The sequence below is a fragment of the Mustela nigripes genome, chromosome 2 (genome assembly GCF_022355385.1).
Source record: "Mustela nigripes isolate SB6536 chromosome 2, MUSNIG.SB6536, whole genome shotgun sequence".
NCBI lineage: Eukaryota > Metazoa > Chordata > Mammalia > Carnivora > Mustelidae > Mustela > Mustela nigripes.
The window spans coordinates 185,157,091-185,181,885 of record NC_081558.1 but is presented as its reverse complement, the minus strand read 5'-3'; the positions used below and the strand labels follow the sequence as shown (position 1 = coordinate 185,181,885).

General features: G+C 35.6%; 1 protein-coding gene across 1 annotated transcript in view; it reads right to left on the bottom strand.

Moving 5' to 3' along the window:
• The window catches only part of GBE1 (1,4-alpha-glucan branching enzyme 1), a 271,358-nt gene that overhangs the window by 1,754 nt on the left and 244,809 nt on the right, over positions 1–24,795 (bottom strand). The window contains exon 15 of the mRNA XM_059392145.1: positions 7,913–8,030. Coding sequence (XP_059248128.1) covers positions 7,913–8,030 — 118 coding nt within the window. The remainder of the gene's footprint in view (positions 1–7,912; positions 8,031–24,795) is intronic.

Here is a 24,795-nt window from a genome sequence, read left to right as displayed (position 1 = left end):
GTGCCCTCCATCAGGGAGGATCTCCACGTCTTTCTGGTCCTAGTTCATTCAATCCTCAGGACAACCCTGTGAGGCAGCACTGCGATTACCTCCATCTTTCCGATGAGGGAATGGAGGCAAGGGGCAGCTAAATAATTTTCCCAAGGTCACACACTTAGTAAGTGGCAGAGATGAGAGGTGAACCCAAGTTCTTAGGTCAAAGGGATTTTTATTTCTTTCTGAACATCTAACACAATTTGCGATTTTTTTTTCAAGTTTATGATATGTCCTCCCCAGCAGACTATGAATTTTATAAGGGTAGAAGCCCAAAGTCTTCACATTTCTAACTCTTCATAGGTGCCAGTGGACAAAGTAGGTGCCATTGATGACAAAATAAAATAATGAACAATGAATAAAAGAATAAATAAAAGTGGGCCCGATGTGTGCATATATCACAAGATATTCTTTGGTAGACATATCTGAAATACTTTTTACCAAATTGAGAAGTGAACTGAACTGCTTGATATTTATCTATGTGCTATTTTACATATATTTACTGTTAAGAAACAGTAAAAATAATATTAGACTGTGGGCATCATTGTGACAATATCTCTCCATTTTTGACACTTTGAATATTTTATTATTTCGGACATTTTATCTTTAAGTAAAAGTCTGGCTGATAGGTAAAAGAAAGAAAGAAAAAAAGCTTTTTTGAATGTAAAAAAAAAAAAAAAGCTTTTTTGAATGTAAGATGCAAAGCAGGCACGGCTTAAGAAAAAAAAAATAAAGGAACAGAACAGCTGGTTTTCACTGAATGAAACTATTGGATGTCCAATACATCTCGACTCTTCAAATGAACACAATGTTTTCCCTTAAGGTTTTTGTCATAAAGAACTCTTATAATTCTAAAAAAAAAAAAAAAAAAAATCAGATATACTAATCTAGTTGGTTAGTTTTGAACAATAAAGATTAAAGTGGTTGTAAAGTGATGGCATTTTAAAAAGAAAGTTATATTATGAATGTAGTAACTAGAGAAGAGTTTTTCTAATCTTCAATTAATAGTGATTTTCAAAAATGATCATCATCATAATTTCACAAATGCTAACAGTCACTGGATAGCTCAATGTCTCACAGTTCGATTTGCGTCTAGTACTTCCAAAAGATAAATAGTATGCCCTTGCCATCATTACGTGTGGGGAAACCCTTTATGTCAATGCCATAACCTGTTTCCCTCTATTTTTCCTATTATTTACAGGTTCAACCAATTCTCTCTCCATTCTCATCAAAACAGGCAGGAGTCAGGAGACAGTGTTCTGCCCTTTCAAAGGAGTTTGCCATATACTTACTCTGTTCTGTGTGTATAGTTTGGGGAATCACAAAAACTAGGTTTAACTAATCACTGGGGCAGCAGGTTATAATAGAATGATTCTGAATTCTTGTAAGCACTTTAGAACTGAAGATCAATCTAAATTTTTCAGTAGTACCAATGACTAGATAAAAGAATTTCAGTTCCCTTTACATTAAAAACATTTCTCTAATTTTAGGTATGGTCTTATATGCATATAAAAGGATTCTGGTAAGTTCAAGGCTCTGCAGACAGATCTAATAAAACAAACAAGTCGGACCTAAACAAATACTGACAGATCTCTGCTCAGTGTGGCACAGTGATCTGGCAGGACAGGTCACATCAATCTTCTGTTTGAATCCTACAGAGTTCTGGCACCTACTCTGTTTGATTCATAACCTCATAACTATTTCATTAATGAAATACAAATGAAAACTATAAACCTATAATTTAGAAAGACTCTTCCTTTCTGTGATCTCTTGGTATTTTAGCCAACCCAAATGTAAGAGTATAACAAAAGGAAGGACGAGAAGTTCAAGGCTTGCAATATATGCGTTGAGTTTCCTCTTTTGGCATTCAATGGTTCAAAAATGCTCCAAGAACTCTTACTAAATGATGCTGGTCATTTTATGTAAGGAGTTTTATGAGGCCAATTCCAGTCACACTTAGAGACCTCTTAATACTATCTGCTCAAAAAACCTTCAGTTTATAATTGTAGAGTATCATTAGAGTAGAATATTGTGTAATTATATTTTTCACTGCAGTGTTAATTACTAGAATGTGTTTATGTTGCTCTTGAGCCCTTGCAGTATAGGCAACATGAAAGAATTTCCCCAAGCAAGTGATTTTTCTTAACTCTGGCTATTTATGGAATTTTGAGTTTTTTTCTTTATTAGGGTTCTGAGTCTGTAAATCAATTTTCTTAGTGGTTAGGAAATGACTACCAATTATACTAAAGGATTTAAGATAATCAGAACTAATCCTTGTGATGAGACAATCACAGACACGAACAGGTTGGGGGCTCTATAATTTAGTGCTAAGTATTGGCTCTGTAACACTCACTTTATAATTTGAATTCTAAAAATAGTTTTGATTCATACAGCAAGTGAAAAGAAATATGAACATAATTTGAGTAGGTTTAAACATGAAAATGTTTAAGCATATTTAAATATAAACAATTTATATTTAAGTGTATGTACAGAAAAAGTGTTTAGTACGTTACAGGTAATATATGCTGATCGACATATATACCATGCCCATGTGTTAGCCATTGAGCCCTAAAGACTTTGTGGTTAGGAGCACATTAAGAACATATAAGACAATGTAATGTATGGTCATGAATTTAGTATTTTCTAGCTAAATTTATAGTCAGCACTTCAGAAGGAATCAGAATGCCACGGTATAATCCAATTCACTTTTTAAGAGAGGCAAAATGCATGCTAATATACCTAGTTATTTTGACTACCCTAATGACTTAATCACTATGTTGAACTAACATGACTAAAAAAACCCAGAAACAAAAAACCCCACAGCACACAATAATCTATTATATTATGACATCCAGGCAAAGTATTATGTTCTTCAAGGATAACTGAGTTGCAAAAATTAATTATACAATTTTTGAAGACAGGGTGTCAAAAATTTGAAAACAGAAAATTTTAAAATAACTTTTAAGTAGAAAATCCCTTAATTTTTAAATTTCCTTAGAAATTGCTAAATTTAGCAATAGCACATAATTGAAGGGTGATAACATCATTTGATGAACAGGGCATTAGACTTTTCATAGTCTTCATACACACATTTGTCATAAAAGAATTACAAATTATTTTGAAAAATAAGTTTGATATATAAAATAATTCTAATTTTCACATATGTGTTTTAGTTCATAAAGTATTTTCTGAGAAAAAATAAATCTTATTCTAATTCATTATTTCATGTTAGGCTAAGAGGGAAGTGATACTAATATTTCTATATAGAAATCTATATTATCTGATTTAGAAATATTAAAAAAGAATAAGCTTTAAGAATTGTTTGACTTTTTTTCTTATCTGAAAAACCTAAACATGTTCATGATTTGGGATAGAGCAAAACACATTATCCCAACTGCTAAATTGTATTTCCACTACAATAAAGATACACCTATGCCAAATTCCGTATTTAAACCAAAAGTCTGCTTTTGAATTCCCAAATTTAGAATAAGAATAAACAGATCTACTTCTTCTTCTTCTTCTTCTTTTTTTTTTTTTTTAAATCGCATCAACAGATCTACTTGTTAGTGATGAGGAGCCCAACTGGGAAAGTAATAAATGCTGAAATTACTGCCTTATTCATATTTCACTCTTGAGACTACTTGAGTTACCATAAAGGAAACTAATTCTCATTACAGGTGCTATAATCTGTTCTTCCATTTGTGCCAGGGAATTTGAGTTTATGAACTAGAGAAGGGAAAGTAAGCCTCCCTGCTTCCAGTGCACTGACCAACATGTAAGTAACATATAGGTTCATATAAGTTCCTCTATCAGAGACACAAATAGAGGATTGTCTGGGTGGCTCACACGTTAAGCGGCTGCCTTTGTCTCAGGTCATGATCCGAGGATTCTGGGATCGAGCCCCGCATCAGGCTCCCTGCTCAGCTGGAAGGCTGGTTCTCCCTCTCCCATTCCCCCTGCTTGTGTTCCCTCTCTCACTGTGTCTCTCTTTGTCAAATAAACAAAATCTTTAAAAAAACAAAACAAAACCAAGATGTAGGGAAATGAGTGTGCTAAAGGGTAGTTTCTGATAATTGCCAGTAAAGGAGAATGGAGAAATTCTTTCCCATCGCTTCTTGGCATTTGCGGGCGACTCTGACCTTAGCAAAGGTGTGTCAACGGTAGCGCACACCCGGTTCTCGCTGGGCTTCCCAGCGTCAACTGGTGGAGTTCATAATAGGGAAGGTGCTGGAATGCTACCTGCATCAGCAGCTTGCGTGGCTATTTTAAGATTCCTTCAAGCACTATTTGTTACTATCTTTGAAAGCAGATTTGACACTTATTCAGCAAATCCTTTGGATTATTGAGCTTGCAAATTAAGCTTTGGTAAATACTGTGTCCTTATTAAGATGGGCAGAAATTTTATGGAGAAGGAAAGAAGCCTTTCTTCTCCCCTTTATTCCAGCCATGTGGGAGGCAAGAGTGATCTCTCGCTGGTGGCGGAATGAGACCTAGAGCGCCTGCAGTCATTTCAAGAACCCTGATCAGATCCCAGCACATATGACCTAGTTTAATAGAGTCCCATTATAATGAGGCATTCTTAGAACAGGTTTGTTTTTTAATGTGTTTTTTTTCCCTTCTGGCTCTTCAAAGGATAACTCTGGCAAGAAGGAACATGTTTTATTGGACTTTCCGGTCTATTTGGGCTCTCTTATTCCTATATTAAAACCAGTGATCATTTCACCTGGAGCCTGAAGACATTTAAATGAGTGTTTCCTGAAGCACCTTAAGTTACTGAAACAAGATGCTGCCGTTGGGAAGACAGAGCTAATCATTACCTTTTTGACCCAGTTGGATCAGAATTCTAATACAGGCAGGGGCTAAGCTATGTTCTGTCTCTCATGTGCTTGCAGCGTGGTATTCCTCTACCTGTTACCAACGCTCATGTGCTGCTCTCCACTCCACCTGCTAATTTCTATCTGTGCATTCCTTATTTGCAAGATAAATTCAATTAGTACTTGCAAAATAATCTCCTGACTGTTGCTGCCACTGTGAGTTGGCTTGTTCTAATTATGATAGAATCTTCTTATTTTTACAAGAACTGAAAGCATAGCAAGATATTTTCTGCCCATCCCCATAGAGGGTGAGCCCTTGGCGTAAGATTATTAACTTCCCCCAAATTAGAAGAAGTTTTTCTTAACTATGTGTCCTCAAAGCACCTAGTATCCTGATGTGCTTAACATACCTAAAAAAGAACTGAATAGCCATAACAATACCTTTAAAGTACATGTGAAATAGCTTTTTGCGGTTTCCAAAAAAACCTGGCCAAGTTAATGAGTTCATGCGTCATAAGAATCTGTTGCTGTGGAGAGTATCCTATACTAATCCTCATTATAGACGATGGAAAATGCAGTGCAGAAAAGGTGAGAACTCAGTTTCCTAGAGCTAGTCAATGGCAGACGGGGGCTCGATCCCAGGTTCGCTGCCACAACATTCTGTGGTCTTTTCAATGCTCTACCAGGCCTCTCTACCTAACAGAGAATCCTCACTGGACACATGAAGCTTTAGGAAGTTTGCTACATAAAAATGTTGCCTGACTCTTCCAAATTCCTTTCCATTCCTTGCAAGCTGAATGGTCTCCTTAATCTCTCAGGGGTTATTGCAGAACTTTAAGATAATTTTTTTAAAAAGATTTTATGTTTTCATTTAGAGAAACAGAGCACACAAGCAGGGAGAGGGAGAGATAGAGAGTGGGAGCTGGACTGAGCATGGAACTGGACACAGGGTTCAATTTCAGGACCCGAGATCATGACCTGAGCCAGAATCAAGAGTCAATGCTTAACTGACTGAGATACCCAGGTGTCTCCTAAGATAATTTTTAAAATTCATTTCAGGGGGCGCCTGGGTGGCTCAGTTCGGAGAGTGTCTGACTCTTGATTTCAGCTCAGGTCATGATCTCAGAGTTGCGAGACTTAGCCCGGTTCGGGCTCCCCACTCAGTGCAGAGTTAGCTTGAGATTCTCTCTACCCTGTCTCTGCCCCTCACCCCTACTTGTGTGTTCTCTTTCTCTCTCAAACAATATTAAAAAAATAAGATTCATTTTAGAAACTATTCTTATCAACTTTACATGGCAAACCTGAATGTTCCGACAAACTACAACAATTATTCTTTGTGGATAAAATCTGATAGCCCTCTTAATCATTTTATTTTTTTAAAAGATTTTATTTATTTATTTGACAGAGATTAACAAGTAGGCAGAGAGGCAGGCAGGGAGAGAGAGAGGAGTGGGGGAAGCAGGCTCCCTGCTGAACAGAGAGCCTGATGTGGGGCTTGATCCCAGGACCCTGGGATCATGACCTGAGCCAAAGGCAGAAGGTTTAACCCACTGAGCCACCCAGGCCACCCTCTTAATAATGCATATGTATTTACATCTGTATCTAAAGCTACATAAACATATGTCATTATTATCACCACGTATATACACACACATACTGTTAGAATAACCCTCACGTCTCCTGTGGCCATGACACTTTCCTCAGAGCCTATAATCCACAACTCAATCCTGCTTATCTCTGCTCTTCTCACTTATTTTATGCCACTGTCTTGGGAAAGCTGATTCCATAGGCAATAGGGTGATTTACAAAGTGATACACTTGCACCACTTTAAAGGTGGGAATATGGTAGAAAAATGGGGGAACCAGGTGTCCCTTACAGATTCTCCCCTTTGACTTACACTTACATTTTTGGAAAAGAGAGAATTTAACAGCTGTGATAAAACTATCTATACATTTATTAGATACATTCTGACCTCATAAAAGTGAACCAAATCTTCATCTAAGACCTCCCATGATGAAAAAAATGTGCATGGGAAGCGGAGTGATGGAAGAGGAAGAGGATGAGAAAATGAGAGTGTGAATGAGAGGGAGGGAGGGCCAGCGGGGGCGGGTATAGGACTAGTCAGGAAAAGGAAAAAAAAATAACGTAGATAAATGGATCTGAGCTTACTATCTGGACATAAAGTAAACAAGACTTCCTCTAAATCTGGAGAGTTTCTAGATCCTACAGTTTTAAAAGAATTGAAGCCTTGGGTGCCTGGGTGGCTCAGTTGGTTAAGGCCTTTGCCTTCGGCTCAGGTCATGATCTCAGGGTCCTGGGATGGAGCCCTGCATCGGGCTGTCTGCTCAGCGGGGAGCCTGCTTCCTCCTCTCTCTCTGCCTGCCTCTCTGCCTACCTGTGATCTCTGTCAGATAAATAAATAAAAAAACCTTAAAAAAAAAAGAAGAATTTAAAAAAAAGAATTGAAGCCTTGTAGTTTAAAGCAATATCCTTTTGTATGTATTAACACAGAGTAAAAATTAGTTATATGATTTAATGTTTTTCTCAGTGATATGAGGAAATCAGAAAATTCTGGAAGTAGAATGAATTCAGTCTTTGACTGCAGGAAAGAATAGCAATAGATTTTTATAGACCCTCTTAAGGTGTTTTAAATTAAACTTCATTAGACAGTCAATAATGTAGAAATCTGCTGGATGTAAAAGATTATACAGAAAGCAAGAACAGAAGGGAAGTAAAGTGTTGCATAAAAATAGAAAAATATGCCTTCTCCTTATTTTTTAAGGAATATTTTTTATTCCTAGTGATAGACAAACTTTCCCAATTGTCCACCAAATACCTGTTACTATCAGTTTTCCAAAAGCAAATTCAGCCCAGCACCACACACACCGCCTCTGAATATTTCAGCTCACTTCTTTTCTATCAACCCCACCCCGTTTGTTTTTTTGTTTTGTTTCGTTTTTATACATGCCACTTACACAAAGTTGTTTCTTTGGACAAAAACGCCGCTTTAAAAATAAAGGATTAAATTAATATGCAATGAATAGATCTTAAAGACCTTACTTACCAAAAGAGAACAGGGACGCTCATTATGTTTAAAATCTTCAGAAAAAAAATCAGTATTGTGGTCCAATCTCTGATGTCCTCCATATTCAGCTGCATCTGTATCCAGCACAATTTTGAATGTATAGCTCTTAAGGAATCAAAACGGTTCAGGAGTGAAATGAGACATTATAAAATATCTTCTGAGATAGTAACTTAAAAGGGAGTATTCTGAACACTGTTAAATCCTGATTTGTGTTATACACCCATTTCTTTTCGAATATTTCAGAGATACTCATGTTTGAAAGGGGGTATTAGAGACTCTGGTCCACATACTCATGGGTCCTTGTTATCCTATCACAGATTATCACATGATCATCCAACCTAGGACCGACTATACCTATTAACAGAGAATTTACTTTTCTCTTACTACAACCCATTCTGTTCATTAGAAATTCACCTCTGTAGTGAGCAGAAATTTGACTTCTTGGGACTTTTCAACCTGGAAAAGCTATAAAGGAAAATTCAAAATATAGTAACCTTTCATATATTTAATAATAGTTATGCTATCTCCCAGTGTCCTCTACATCTATTACTAAATATATGCTAAAAGTAATCCCGAGACCTTTAAGAATTTCTCATTTGAAATGGCTTTTTACTCCTTCCCCAACTCCAACTTCATTCGAGTTTTCTAGATCCTGGTTATCAAAGTGAGGAACACAGAAGTGAACCAAGTGTCCATGTATGTCTGAAGTGTGCAGACCTAAGCAGTTCTCCTTCTGCTACTAACAAACAAGATCATGAAAACATACTGTCTATTCATGTTACACACAGATTCATGTTGCATTCATAAGGTCTGCTATAATTTACCATCCAGTTTTTTGGGTGAATTATGAGATATATTTTATTACTGTATTTACAATAAAATAAAAGCTATGGCTATTATGTTCAAGTTTATTATGGTCTAAATGTCTAGACATGACAATACAAAATTCCTTAAGTAAACATACATCAGTAGAAATGGAAATCTTAACTTTCTTCTAGCCTAAGGAGGGATACAAAGAGATTAAGTGCTTTGTGTTTTCTTTCTCTGGTATACAAACCCTTAATTCAGAAGTGCTTGTATATTTTCATTAAAAAGTATCACGTTAAAAGTAGATGTGGTGACCAACAATAACCATCATTTTCATGCCCAGGTAACCTCTCTCTGGGTAACAGATACAGTCAAACTTGCTAAAGGAACTTTTGGTGTGTGGGGGGGATGGCTCCATTTCATTCAATCTAGGTCCGTCTGCTTTGACTCAAATTCAAACTGATAATCAGAATGTTAGTGTTTAACAAGAAAGAGACAGAGAGAAAGATTGATTGAGATTCAAAAGATGACTACTGGACACAGGCAGATTCTAAAGTCACTCAGTATAGCTGAAAATGACTTGAGCATTTGAAATCATTTAATGGCAAAACACAGGTAGTGAAAATAAATAACTGGGGACACCGTAAAGAAACGAAGCCTTGTGGAATGAAGGGAACTAGTACAACTAAAGTTTAGCTTTTGTTCTTCATCCTAGTTCATTAAGTGCTTGTACAAATCTTCAAAAAGCAAAAACAAGAACAAAAATGAGGACAATTTAGAGACTGATGTCCTTGAATACTTTAAAAACTTCTGAAATAGAGTATCAATTATTAAATTAATAGTTAAGATCACAGATAATTGGTAGTAGTGTCTGAAGAAAGCAAATATCTCATCAAAATTTCCCAACCTTTGGGTTGATATTCACTGGCAGCTGTGTTATTAAAAAGATTTCACTGAATGAGTAATTGTGTTATTACAAAGGACTGGGAATCTATATTTGCATTAGGCATTGTCTGAAGCCTAAGTTATGTTATTATACACATCTGATCCTGTATTTTAAATTATGTTCATCTTTTTTGATTAATAAAATGCAGATTCATTTCAAAAATCACAAGATTTAGAGTAAGGTTTTGTCTATATATTTTTTCAATCAAGAATACTGAAAGAACAATTGTTATAAAAGAATCCATTTGTTTTTGACACTGAAAGGGATCCTCACACTTAAAATGGTTGGAATCTACTCACTTAATACATATAATTTGTAGTCATAAAGCAAAAGCTTAAAGAGCCATAACGAAAATTTTTAAAACATCAGTTTGGACCTATTTCTCTGATCTATAATTTAAAGAATAAATTCAGCTGTGGACACTTTTGGAATTACTTAGCCCTGTGTCTACATTACCTAGGAAATACAATATAAAAGCAACTCTTGAGTTCCAGAAATTATAATAACTTAAAGCACTAGATTAAAAGTAATGATTATGGTGCATCACCACTTCTTCATATCAGGGAGATCATATGATAGTTGTCTTTCTCTGCTTGACTTATTTCACTAAGCATGATACGCTCTAGTTCCATCCATGTTGTCGCAAATGGCAACATGGGGGCTTAAGTGGGTAGGAGAAGAATAAATGAAACAAGATGGGATTGGGAGGGAGACAAACCATAAGTGACTCTTAATCTCACAAAACAAACTGAGGGTTGCTGGGGGGAGGAGGTTTGGGAGAAGGGGGTGGGATTATGGACACTGGGGAGGGTATGTGATTTGGTGAGTGCTGTGAAGTGTGTAAACCTGGTGATTCACAGACCTGTACCCCTGGGGATAAAAATATATGTTTATAAAAAATAAAAAATTAAAAAAAAAAGTAATGATTATGGAAGAGCGTTATAATTGTGAATTACTACCATATATTATTTGAGCATTAGAAAACCCATCTTTTAGGGACACTGCTTAGAACAAACAATTTTAAAATGGTTATTTGAGCACCTGGACTGATTTACTGATTTCCGATCTCTCATTCAAGCATTCCCTTATTCCTTCTTTTTCATGTGCACACACACACACACACACACACACAGGGCACCCAAACAGCACCAAAATCCCTGTAAACCCCCATCTTTCACTAAAGAATATCTCTCTGAAAATACAACTCTGAACCAATTTACACTTATTTCAAATTATTCTTTTAAATATGGTTTCCAATTCTGTAGCAGGTAGAATAAATCTAGCAAGATACCTTAAAAGGCTTTCTTTCATTCATAGCTACCTCCCCACACTTAACAGAATGTCTTTTCATAAAAGGTTCTCAATACATCTTTGAAACATTTAGGACAATTCTGATTCACCAAGGAAGGTCTAATTCCATATCTTATATTTTTGTATTAGAGGAAAGTAAAGTAAGTTATCTTTACTCCCCCACTCACTTACTAAGTACACAAAATGTATAAGGCACTGTGCAAGATAAAAAAAATGACTAAGATATGGTCTTAGTTTACTTACAACTTACAGCTGTAAGGAGAGATAACACATGCACCTGAATGTCTATAAATAAAGCAGAAAGGAATATGCAGTGGGAGAGAGAGTCAAGGAGGAAAGGTAGGATTGACTGTCTATAAAGAGTTTTGAAGGCTGGGCTAGGCTGTTAAGATTTTTTGGTAATTAAGTACAGAATGTTGAAGATTGGTGAGAAAGAGTAGGACAACCAAGAAAATTAACCTGGAGATTAGGGGTAGAATGAGATGGACAAAGAAAAGACCAGGTCAGAGAGAACAGCCGGGAGTCTTAGAAGTCCACAGACAGTAATATGGCTAACCTTGGACATTATGAATGGAGAGGCACAGATACATCCATGAGATTTTTGGATGGAAAAGTAAGGACACCAATGCACAATGTGGGGAGACAGAAGAAGGGGAGAGTATGTCTGCCTAAAGACACCTAACTGGTTTAGGGGTGGAGCTGGGATATACACACCAGTCCAATGTAATCTAATGATCCTACTCTCTATACCTGGGTACCTAGTTTACACGGAATCAGGCAAAATCTTTTCATAAACAGTTTCTCGTTTAATTCTGAAGTTGAGATTCTTACAATAAAGAGGCCAGAATGAATACAACATGAGAGAAATAAAAATTTAAAAAGCAAATAAAGTGATATTCATCTAAATGACTGATCTCGTTAAATTTAAAAAATTGATGTTAAAAGGCTGAATTCTTAACATTCCTTATGGAGTCTGAATATCTGACATTTATTGTATTTGTTCAAGACCGACTCTTGTTCATTAGGTTCATTTGGTCATTTTATTGGTGAATACAAAATATTGGACCAAAAAGTTTACCTCACTCAATTTGGGAAAATACAGTAGGAAAAAAAAATGATAGAATGATGGAATTATTTTATGAAGATTTTTCTATAAAAGAGATCAAATAGGTCCTTATCCATTCGAATGTCATTTAAAAATATTATGATTTCTTCTCATTTTAAATTCAAGAGCTTCCTAAGTATTTGATATATCAACAGGTTGAAATAGATAAGAAGTTTTAAGCATTATTGCATAATCTATGTCCTTAAATTTGAACCAAGAAAGAGCCATGTTCTGAAGACCTGCACTAATAAGATTAGAGAAGAGTGAAGGCATGAAGACTCTTAAATTCAATGGCTCTTCAAATACTTCAAAAGCTGCTGTGTTTGCTCAGCCACTTGATAAAGTGTCTGTTCAAAGTATAAGGATTTTGATGTAAGAAGTACTATCATTTATATCATTCTGCACTGAACTCACTTCACTCCCGCTGATCAAGCTAAGGAAATTTATTGTAAGGTACAACCCCTGAGGTTTCAAACTGAGTGACAATGAAAGGGGTTCTCTAGGCACAGGGTGACCATAAAGATGGCAAAGACGGTAAGTTACCATCTATCTTTACATCTAAGCCACCATCAATTTTAAGATGAATTATTTTATATATCCTCTTTAAATAAATAGAAAAAAAAATCACTACCATGCCATTCATTGTACAACACATCCCAATTGAAGGTAAGCTTAAATGTGAAAAAAATGTACATCTTAGAATATATGCATTTATTATGTTATTTTCAGATCTGATTCTTTAATCAACCCACTCATATTACCATGATTGAAATGACTTCTGGGAGCTCAGTGACCCCAGAAGAAAGAATCTATATCAAAGGCAGGAAGTATTCCATATGAAACTTTAAGGAATTGTGGACAAACTTCTGGTAGAGTAAGAACAAGTTCTGGAAAGCAAAGGAAATTTTCTATTTTTAACAATGTTAAAAACAACTTCCAGCACAGGACCGGTCACAATGTTCTAACAAAGTCCTTCTCTTTTTATGTTTCATGAGTTGAATTTTACTTATTGCCAGATACTATCCACAAAATCTTCAGTTATAACTGTATACCATAAATATAAATATAGGGAGATTATGCCTAGGCAATACACCAGGCCATACATTAAACCTTTTAGTTGCTCTCTCTGGCCTTTTTCCAAATGCAAAAGTAGCAAATTCTTGTGATGTGTTGCTGTATATTGTATGAATCTGCATGTGTGTTGGTATGTGTGCATGCATGTCTGATTTAGGCATTCCTACATTTACTTCTCTTATCTACAATACACATTAACTCGGGGCGCCTGGGTGGCTCAGTGGGTTAAAGCCTCTGCCTTCGGCTCAGGTCATGATCCCAGGGTCCTGGGATGGAGCCCTGCGCTGGGCTCTCTGCTCAGTAGGGAGCCTGCTTCCTCCTCTCTCTCTGCCTGCCTCTCCGCCTACTTGTGATCTCTGTCTGTCCAATAAATAAATAAAATCCTTAAAAAAAATTAAAAAATACACATTAACTTAAAAATTCATCATTGAAAAGCAATTCTGATAACTATTTTTTCAAAACCATTTTAGGGCAACGTGGCATTTATGACTATGCTACTTTCAGTAGAAAATATCCATTAAAATAAAAAAGAAAATATCCATTTAAATTTTTTTTCTTCTTAACGTTAGCTTTAAAACATCCCTAAATGTTATATTTCTAAAGCAAAATTAAAACAGAGAGTAATATGAAAATAAATAAGGGAATTTATTATTGAATATAACCAAAGAGCATTTTAAGATATAATAAACGCCAAACACCACAACTTCTCCCTAAGGGAGTAATTTTTTTCTTTTTTTACTCTTATTAGTTCACATTAATATTTTGGTGTTTTTGTAAAAAGCTACATTCGCATTCAAGTTTGTGAGTACTGTCTTAATTAAAAGTTTAAATGACAACCACATGTTTTAATTAAGTACAAAACAGAAGTATATTTCTATATTCTAGGATGTGCTTGGTTCACCAACAATAGGTTTCTTCAATTAACTACAATTCCTTCAAGTTTATTTCCTTGGCTGTAAATTTTTTGAAACTGTATAATGCAGAACAGCAATAAAACAAACTCAAAGGATGAGGGGCTCAAGTATTATCTACCATGTTAATTAATGAATTGCTATGCTTTTTGAAATAAATTTTCATGCAAATTATTAGTTTATGCTTAGGCATGCTTAATGATATATAACAGTAAATAGCAAACTAAATGATAATACCAAGTCCTGAGTACCACATACTTCTCTATGCAAACAGGAAAATTATTCTAAATACTTTACAGAATACTTTGACTAACCCAACTAGGTTCTTTTCTTTGTCCTGGAAGATTATATAACTTGAAATAAAAAAAAAAAAACATTGTTTCTCAATAATTCAAGAAAGAATAATAATGAAAAATATGCTCACAGTTAAAGTATAATAATGAAAAAATATGCCCACACTTCTAGCCTAACCATCCTCTAAAACTGTTGCTTTTTGTCTGTGCCATTAATGATTACATAAAGAACTTGTAAATTCAATTATTTGATGAAGCATTAGCAATTATTTAGAATTGAAAAAGAAAAAAATAAGGTTTTTATTCACCTTATAACCATATACTTTGTCATCTAAATGAGTTTTGACCTTGCAGATTCAACATTTTTTATGGACACATTGTGCTTTTGAGCTCAAAATAATTTTGACTTAGACTATAAAGAAATAGCTTTTCCCTAACTTACTCTAATACAGTCTTCAGTGGAATCCAATGAAACATACATAAATGGATAAGATAATTGGAAACTTCAAAGTCCTTGAAAAATAATGACGATTATAAGCAGTAAGTAGGTATCATCTGAGCTATGTCTTACAGACAGACTAGGGTAGGAGAAATAGCCTACAACAGGAAAATATGGTGGGGACATCCATGCGCTTTGGAGTCCAACAAATGCATTCTAATACCGATTTTGGCAATTGCTGTGTGTCTCGGAAAGTTACTGAACTTCCTGGCAGCTCAGTTTCTCATTGTTAAAACAGAGGTGCCCATATCAGACGGTTGCTGTAAAGATTAACTAAAGCAATGTATTTTGAGTGCTTAGCACTGTGTCTAGTATGGAGAAATTACAATAGTAAAACAAATGCTTGTCAGTTTTCAGTAGTTAAAGTGAATAACTGATTGGTATGAGCCCTGGAGATAGACATTTTATGTATTTGTTAGTTGAAGTGGATGACTGATTACTTAGTTACTAAAGTCAGCAGAAAAAAAAAAACCCTGCATTATTAACCCTCTTAATTTGGGGTGGGTTTTTTTTTTTTTTTTTTTTTTTTTTTTGTATTTTATTTATTTATTTGACAGAGATCACAAGTAGGCAGAGAGGCAGGCAGAGAGAAAAAGAGGAGGAGGAAGCAGGCTCTCTCCTGAGCAGAGAGCACGATGTTGGGCTCCATCTCAGAACCCTGAGATCGTGACCTGAGCCAAAGGCAGAAGCTTAACCTACTGAGCCACCGAGGTGTCCCATCAGTTAGCTTTTTTATACAGATGATTGAACTTAAGCAAAGAACATCAAAACCCATACATATACGTGTGTGTGTGTGTATATAAAAATATATAAAAAATAGTTCGGCAGGGCCAGGATATAGGTCTAGGAGTAATATGTTCTACCCCTCTCTCCCCATCTGCTATAGAAAGACTGCAAATTTTGAGAACACTGAAATCTTAAACATTTGAAAGCTGATTATCTTAGTGTTGTTAGTAAACATTTATCTGAAGTCATAACTTGTATGTATAGTTAATGTATATTCCTTTTTTATTTTTTATAAGTTTCACGGCAAATAGAAAATCATAATACTCTAGGACCCACTCAGTGTTTCAGAAAACTGAGAATGGGCTGAGCTAGCTTCCCATGAAAAATTATACAGAAAAGCCTGCAATCGGGTGTGCGCATGCGCAGGCACACATACCCGCCCATGCGTGCTGCGTCGCTCCCGGTTATTCCCGAGCTGTTCTGGGCACCCAGCCCATAACTATCGTAACTCTACCTAGATTAATTATTGTAAAGGAAAAGATTCAAAATAAACATTTCCCTGTAGGGTCTAAAAAAAAAAAAATGAGTGCGAGAGCTTTAACCACATATGTGACTGCTAATAAATATATTTTCCAGGGGTATAATAAATCTAACATAGTAGTTGGCAATCATCTTTAAAACAATCATATTGGTTTAATCTTACTGAGTTGGTGGAAGAAATAATACAAGCAAGAAGTAAAGTGGCTAAGTTATTTCTGCAAAGTGCATGCTTGTCCTATTCAAAATGAAATCCACAAAAGTTCTGGCCATAATACCCAGACGTGGAAATGACTTATATAATCCAAACTTTCTGGAAGGTTTTGAACCAAATTATATGCAGATTTAATTATTTATTTTATAGTTATTTCACAAATGTTTTATTTAGACCGTCGAATTATTACTAAAATTCCAAAGGGACGAGACTATTATGGTCATGAGAGAGTTAACTGAATACAGTGACAGGATTCTATGTATTCTTTAGGTAAATTGTCCAAGGTAGCCAGCAGACAAAATATCACCAGAGATGAATTCTCTATATTCTAAATTAAGGTAAGAAAAGGAAATATACAGTTATACACTTCTAATATATATCTACATGGAGGTTCATCTTCCTAAACCTGTCCAAGACAGATCTATTGTGTGTAGCTAAAACAAATTAGAACTCCTGTGCTGTAAGGCTATCCCCATAATATGGATCCAGCATATAGGTCCTAACTTCCACTGCTAAAGGAAGAACATGAGCAACAGCTTATCAAGAAAGCTGATGAAAGCAGAACTCTTATCTTTCACTTCTTTGTAAAGTGTTCTTTCCTCTGTTTTATGGGATGTTTCATCCCCAAACCCTTTTATCCTCTGATGTTCTTCAGATCTACACTTTCCCAGTCAGCACTTGAAGCTGAAATATACTTAGGTTTAATCTTGGTTTAATAAAAATTTTGAGTAGTCCTCTTTTTCCTTAAAAAGTTACTTTACCCTTAAAAAGTCTGCTTGTTCTTTATTTGTGTATGAGGAGGAGACAGAGAGAGAGAGGGGAGGGGCAGAGAGAGGAGAGAGGGAATCTTAAGCAGGTGCCACACCCAGTGTGGATCCCAACCCTCCATCTCCTGAGCCTGAGATCATGACCTGAGCCCAAATCGAGTCAGATGTTTAACTGACTGAGCCACCCACACACCCCTAAAAAATTTATTTTTAAAATGAATATATTTGTTCAAAAAATATTCCATTTAAACTGATGTGTTTATAAGTGTGTTGGAAACTAGGACAGTATAACACTGCAGAGAAATGACATTTAGTCAGAGGCACCATTAACTCTTACAAAGAAACACAAAGGAAATATAAAATTACAAATAATTAGCGAGGCATGCTTTACCTACTTTAATGGCATCTCAACAGGGCAACAAAAAAGTGAATTATCTGGTGCTCACGTGGAAAAACTACACTGAAATTAGAGGCAGCAGATTTAAATCACATTTATTCACTTACCAGAAATATGATCCTGTGAAAGTTATAAATCTTTCTAGTGCTCATATTAAGTTGAGGATAAGAATACATGCCTGACTCTTAATCTCACAAAACAAACTGAGGGTTGCTGGGGGGAGGGGGTTTGGGAGAAGGGGGTGGGATTATGGACATTGGGGAGGGTATGTGCTTTGGTGAGTGCTGTGAAGTGTGTAAACCTGGTGATTCACAGACCTGTACCCCTGGGGATAAAAATATATGTTTATAAAAAATTAAAAAAAAAAGAATACTTGCCTGATCCCCATCACTGAGATGATGTGATGATAAGAAGAGTCAATGTAAATAAAACACTCACACAATGTAAAGTGTTAGGCAGGTTTGATTTTTGATACTAATTTGGAAACCATGTCCTAAAATATATCTTCTAAACCAAGCGATTTTATCTAATTTCAATGGGCTGAACCAGGTCATGCTAGAGTTCTGCTGCCTCTCAAAAATCCATGATTCCATGCTGCTGGGTATTTCCTAACGGTCATTATCCCAAAGTTACAGTCGGTGACTAGCACACACATCGACATAGGAGGGATGATTAGGGACCATCCACGAAAGGTTGACGTTATGAGCATATGTGAGTTCTTCGGGGGAAGAGTAGAAGGAAGGAAGGAGAATAAATAACTAGATTTGGACCTGAGGGAAAAAGATAGGTCGAAGCAGGTGCAGAGGAGAGGGAACTCAAGTGCTGCAGCAGATGGAGCAAGGGGGTAAAAGCAGAGAGGTGAGCCAGTAACACAAGGGCGTGGGAAGGATTTAGCCAGGAGCAGAAGAAATTCCAAGACTGTGACAGGACAGAGATCACCTTGTGGTGGTGACCTGGGGAATAAGAACCGAACAAGGTAGGGCCGGAGTACATACTTAATAGGTGATAGGATCAGTACCTACTCCTCCCATCTTTCCCTTCCTTTCTTTTATTACCAAATTTCCAAGGCATTTTTAGAGCTGATAATGATGAGCACAGCAGGTAACAGTGCTGAGTTTAAGGTCTGAGTGGGACACTGATGCTAATTAAGCCTTTCATATGCATTAACTCCCTTAATTCTGACAATAATTCTACAAGTAGGTGTTTTAAAGATGAGCAAACTAAGAAAGAGTGAGGTTACTTTTATAACACAAGTGCGAGAGAGGGAACTTGAACGCTTAAACCGTCCTGTTCCATCTGAAGAGCCCATGCATTAAACCACTATCCTAATAATAAGAACAAATTTCTCAACATTTACACATATAAGAACTGGAAATACTTAGAACTAGTGAGCCTCTGGGAAACAAAAATGTTAGAGTAAGAAAACAAACTGAAGAAAACAATGTTTCATAATCTGAAAAGAATGCTATCATCAGAAAAACTTATTTTTCTTGTGTTCCTTAGCTGGAAAGAAAGGAAGAGTGTTGAAAGGGAAGGCACTCAAGTGAAAATAATGGACTATCTCCAAATAGAAATGGATGGAGGAAAAAAATTACAGTAATTTTTGTAATTTTACAGACAAAATAATTTTCTGTTTTAATGTTCCTGTAATGAAACACTTACTGTGTGCCAGTAGAAGCTAATATGATTGTATTTCATTAAGTTATACATTAATTAAATAATTTTTCTCAATCACATCTAAAGAATACTTTCCTAATTCACAATTAATACCATATAGCAACCAAAAAGAATCAATTAATTCCACAAATAAACTTCACAGACATAATAGGAATTAATTAGGTAGTTTTCCACCATTAGGCCAAGAAATACTACATTAGTAGGATTAGAAATGAGTCTTACACATGGTGATAACTGAAAACACTGTTTCCAAGAACACAGTTGTTCATAGCTCTACTTTTTCCACTTTACTCTGGAGAAACAAACTCTCCCTTTGGTTGCAGCATCCATATATTTTTCCTGGGAGCCCTTCAATAATTACAGTGAACCAGTAATTATATCATGGCTTCATTTTAAGAATCTTCTGGAGTATTCACGTACTATTTTCACATATAAGTAAAACACTACTACTCAGTTTGACCTTGTGAGATTCTGAATTAGAACAGCTTAACAGAAACTAATGAAAATGAAAATACCTCACTTACAGGAGATCTAAACAGCTTTAAGGATGGCAGAAGATATTTACTAAAATAAATAAATAAATAAATAAATAAATAAATAAATGGCTAATTTCTACTGAGATCCAGAAGGAAAAAGCAATTTAACATTCACTACTAGAAATTTATTTTAGACACAGAATGCTCTGTTTAAAGACCACTAGCATCAGATATAAAGAAAGGTGATGACTACAATTACAGTTTGTTTTTTTTTTAATAGTTGAGAGTGATGTGTTTTGTACTGATTAAATAAAGAACTATTTTAAAAGAAAGGTTAGATATGGAATTTTTCAGGCCAATATTTTCTTCTTCCATATAAGCAATACTGTTTGCTAGGAAAGGAAAAAGTTTACTAAATGAGATAATAAGTGTAAAGTGCTTGTAGACTGCAAGGCATATGATAAGTTTCTAATGGATGATAGAGCTTCTTATTAAAGTATGTTCATCAAGTATTCTGACAATATATTTTATTGTATTAATTTTGAGTTGTACAAAATCATGATGCATCTTATTATTTTATCAATTTCTCCTTTCTACCATTTAATTAAATATCTACTTGAAGGGAAAGACAATAAATTCTAGTAATCTTTGTACTTCAATTATTTAATTTTAAACAACTCCAGGTGTTCTGTTCCCATTAGGTAGCTGTATCCTCTATCTATGCACCTCATCCATCCATCCGTGTGTTCAACCATTCATCTATCCAACACTCAGCCATCCATCCACTTCTGACCGCCCTTCCTTCTATTCATCACCATCCAGCCAATAGAAACTTAGCTTTATGTGTGGTACCTAATACATTTTAACTAAACATATAACTGCTAATGTGCAGGTAGACTCTAAGTCTTACGCATACCTCAGAGTCAATTTCCACATACCAGTACCTCTTTTTACAGATTGGTAAAAATAATCAACCCGGGCACAAATATTTTCCCCCTTATTAGCAAAGCCACTGTTATGTAAGTGTATATTGTTTTTAACGGTTACAGTAATGTTTCTGATTTCTCTTTTCTCAAAGAAGGTCAAGATCTGGAGGACAGAAAACTTGAATGAGCTATTGTTAGATGAATTTCTGGAGCCTAGGAGACCATTACCACACAACTGAGCTATGAAGCAAAAAAACCCCAGAAATGCTGTTGAATATCTCAGAATACTGAGACCCTGAAATATTTAAGAAAAAATATATTTAAGAAATATATTTAAGAAAAAAAAAAAAAGAAAGAAAGAAAAAAAAAGAAAAAGAAAAAAAGTAAAGAAAAAAGAACCCACCTAAAACCATTTGTGTTTTAAGGGCCTGCTCATTATTCATTACCACCTATAGTCTTATGAATATATATTAAGCCAATCTAAAACTGTTATAGGAGTTGCAATATTTTAATCATGCAAAATGTTTTTCTTACTTTATGATTCATCTTAAATTCCTGGGTAGAAGAATGATGCTAAATCATAGGCTCTTTATTGCCAGTGGAGGGGGGGGATACGCATCTGTTATTATCATTAAATCATAGGGATTGTTGGACAATGTTTAACAATAAAAAATGATAAAAAAGACCTCTAGATAATGTTTAAACGTATTACTGTCATCATGAAACTAAAGAAGGCGAACCTAGCAATAAATGCACATCTATTTTGAAGCTATAAAAACAAAGTAGGACCTATATTAAATATGAAATTGTTAGTAGGGTCATCTCTTTGACATAAAGAATAGCATCATTAAATCGTAGCATAGAGTAAAAGCCCACATATACACACAAGAAAAAGAAACATGCTTGCATCTGCTCAAAGTGATTGTTGTAGATGTTCTATGAGAAAACCTTGTATTTTTTTAAGCTTTTTTTTTTTTTTAAGCCAAAACATATATAACCTGGAAAACTAGAAAGTTGAGATGCTCTATTTTTCTTGGTCCAGAAATCAACCTTTATATATAAATTCTTGATGGAACATGGCATTTAGCTAAACTTAAGCCCTCTGTTTTTATTTGTTGCATAAAGCATAGATTCTAATAAACACAGAGTGTTACATAACCATGCTTCAAAGGCTTCTGGAAACTAAGCAACTCATAGCAACCTCTCTGCCTTCAGCAATCATACTCCAGTGAATCATCCAAGTGACCTTATTTGCTCATTAGAAACTCTGTGTACAGGTTGCAAATGTCAGAGTCTGAATTTACATTTTAAAAAGTACATCTTGCGGCAGTTTAATGAAAATATTTCAAAGATCTCAGGTCAAATTCAACTATTTACTCATCTGTTCCCTTAGCTTTAAATATTTTCTGGCTGGGATTCACGTAGTTTTCAAAAGCCATCCTTTATGATCACTCTCCTCTTAACATTTCAGTATTGTAACAGTTTGAAACACCATTTGGAAAGGGGGCTGCTGTTACACTATTATTTCCGCCCCCATCTCAGCATGATGACAAATAATTTAAGAAACATTTGATTTTAGTGTTGTTTACGCTCTCAGAACAGTATGAATCTGCACATACCAAGACACACACCTTACGAATGAGGCGTGAAGGCAGTTAGTTGAAGAGAGAGAAGCTCGCCTGTGCCATGAATTTGTGTATTTGCTATACAGGATTTACAATTCCTTTTCCCATGCTACCTACTGCCCTGGAACTACACATTAAGTTTTTCTGTGTGTAACAGAAATGTCATCATCAGCAATATCACTACCAACCACACAGAGGCAGCCATGAGCAGAGGCGGCACAAAGCGCAGGAGCTTTGCAGTACCTTGCTCAACCTCTGCAGCTGTGAGCTGGAGGAAGATAGGTAGTGACATAAAGGCCTTGGTTTACTGATCTGTCCCATGAAGCTAACACAAACTACCTTACAGGGCCGCTGGAAATATGAAACTAGATACTTATTTAAAATGGCCCGAAAACAGAAGGTCCTCAAAAAGAGGTGCCCTAACACCCACTTTCCTTGGCACTACTCAAAATGTGGTATCATCATTTATGTTCTTCAAAATGGATTAGAAGGAATGGTTTGTCCTTGGGGGCTTAGCAGTTTTCCTTTTGATTCAAGGCTGATTTGGTAATCGTTCTAAGTGAAGAAATACAATGGAAGAAAGAAAGTAATGATTCGGATAATATAAAGGGCATTATGTTTTTTTCTTTCTTTTTCTATGGCCAAACAATATGAAATTTTAGGCAAATATAACATATTAAGAGAGTGTGTTTTTCTTCCTAGGTATGAAATGTATGACCTGTCTACTTGTCTGTAGGTTTAGATCTGAGTTCTGCATCACCCACATTGCTATTTACTAATTAGAGAATGTTGGTGTTTATGTTGAAGATCAGCAACTAAAAAGACCAACATGAGACAGTATATAAGCAAAGGGTTTTTGCTGTGTGTGTGTGTGTGTGTGTGTGTGTGTTTAATTTTCTAGAATACAGCTGCAGATTCTTATGGCAGAAACAATACTATGTCTTTCAGCAGTCACCATTAAGACCACATTCCAAAACCTTAGTGATACGAATCGGACTTCTCTTTTAGCTTTCCAAAATCTATCATCTTATTTTGAAGTGATAGTTAAAAGCATCCTTAAAGTGTTTCTTCTACTTAGCCTGGCATTATCCCCCAAATAGTTCACCTTACAACAGTTTCTTAGGGAAGATAGTCACCACGTATTCTCCACAGATTTGAGTGAAAGTTGATGTCTTGCTATTTGATATACAGGATATATGGGTTCAAAAAATGGAACAGCTCAAGAATGCAGACATGTTACCTGTTCACAGGTTTATATTTCATAGTGACAGAAGAAGTTCAAATGACTTCTTCAGAAACTTTAAATTTGTTCTGTCACCAAATCCTGCTTTCCAGGGAATTAAAAATTTGATGAATTTCTTGACTTGATTAATATATCCAATCTTGCCACTGTGGATTCTTCACAGTGAAAATCTGTATTCAATTCATTGGCTTAGTAGTTGGAAATACCAATGGCACAGAACACTTCAGCAAAGTCAGAAAATACAGCACAGAAATCCTAATTTTTTGTACTTTCCCTATCTGAAATGGTTCTATAATACCAAGCTACAATGTCGTGTAAAGGTATAAGAATAAAGTCGGAAAGATGAAAGACCAAAAAGAAATGAGACTTGTAAAACGCTAAGGATAATAAAAAGAACTCTTAAAGCTAAGCTTGGAACACTAAGAGCCAAAAGCTATCATAGGTGTTATCTGCTGCTTATGGAAGATGGTACAATCGTAATAATAACAGAGAGCTGTTGTCTTCCTCATTAACAGGTGAGAGGCAATATATATATATTTTTTCATGCAGGAGTCTGCTTCTCCTTCTCACTCTGCCTGCCGCTCCCCTTGCTTGTGCTTGCTCTCTCTCTAAAATAAATAAATAAATAAAATCTTAAAAAAAAAAAAGGCTAAGGGAGCTATGACATCATACTATTACACATCCCCAAAAAACTAAAGATTTTTATTTGGTTGCAAATGTAATATGAATAGAAAATGTGATGACTGTCAGGAAAGCTAGTTTCCCTTAGATTAAATTAACAAGAGACAAGTATCAAGATAAAGGGAGGTAATGGAGTACTCTACGTCATACTTGCCAGGCTCTATCTGGAATACTGTGCTGTTAGTTCTGGAGACATGCCACAAGAGGGATGTACACCATGCCATGTGTATTTTGATGAGGGACAAGAGGGAAGTCTTGGGAGCAGTAGGTATTGTGAGGAGCATGTTAAAGGCCCTCTGACTTGAGTGGCAGCTTGTAGAACAGCTCTTGGGGACAGAGTACAGAATTAATGTATTTATTTTCATATGTTTAAGGCAATATTAAAAAAAAAAAAAAAAGAAAAACCCTGAATTGCTTACCTTGTGACATAGTGAGATTCCTAGGACTGGAATGTGCTCTATTGATGGTTAGTTATGATGTGTGGCGGAACTGATAAATGGTATTTCTGCACTGAACTGCGTCACTAGAGTATAGAACATCACAAAATCCAGAAGGTTTTAAGATCAATATTGGAGTAAAAGCTGGCGTTATGAACCTGTAGCTAATTAGGTGTGGTTTAAGGTATGTTGGGGATCCTCTCCTGCTAC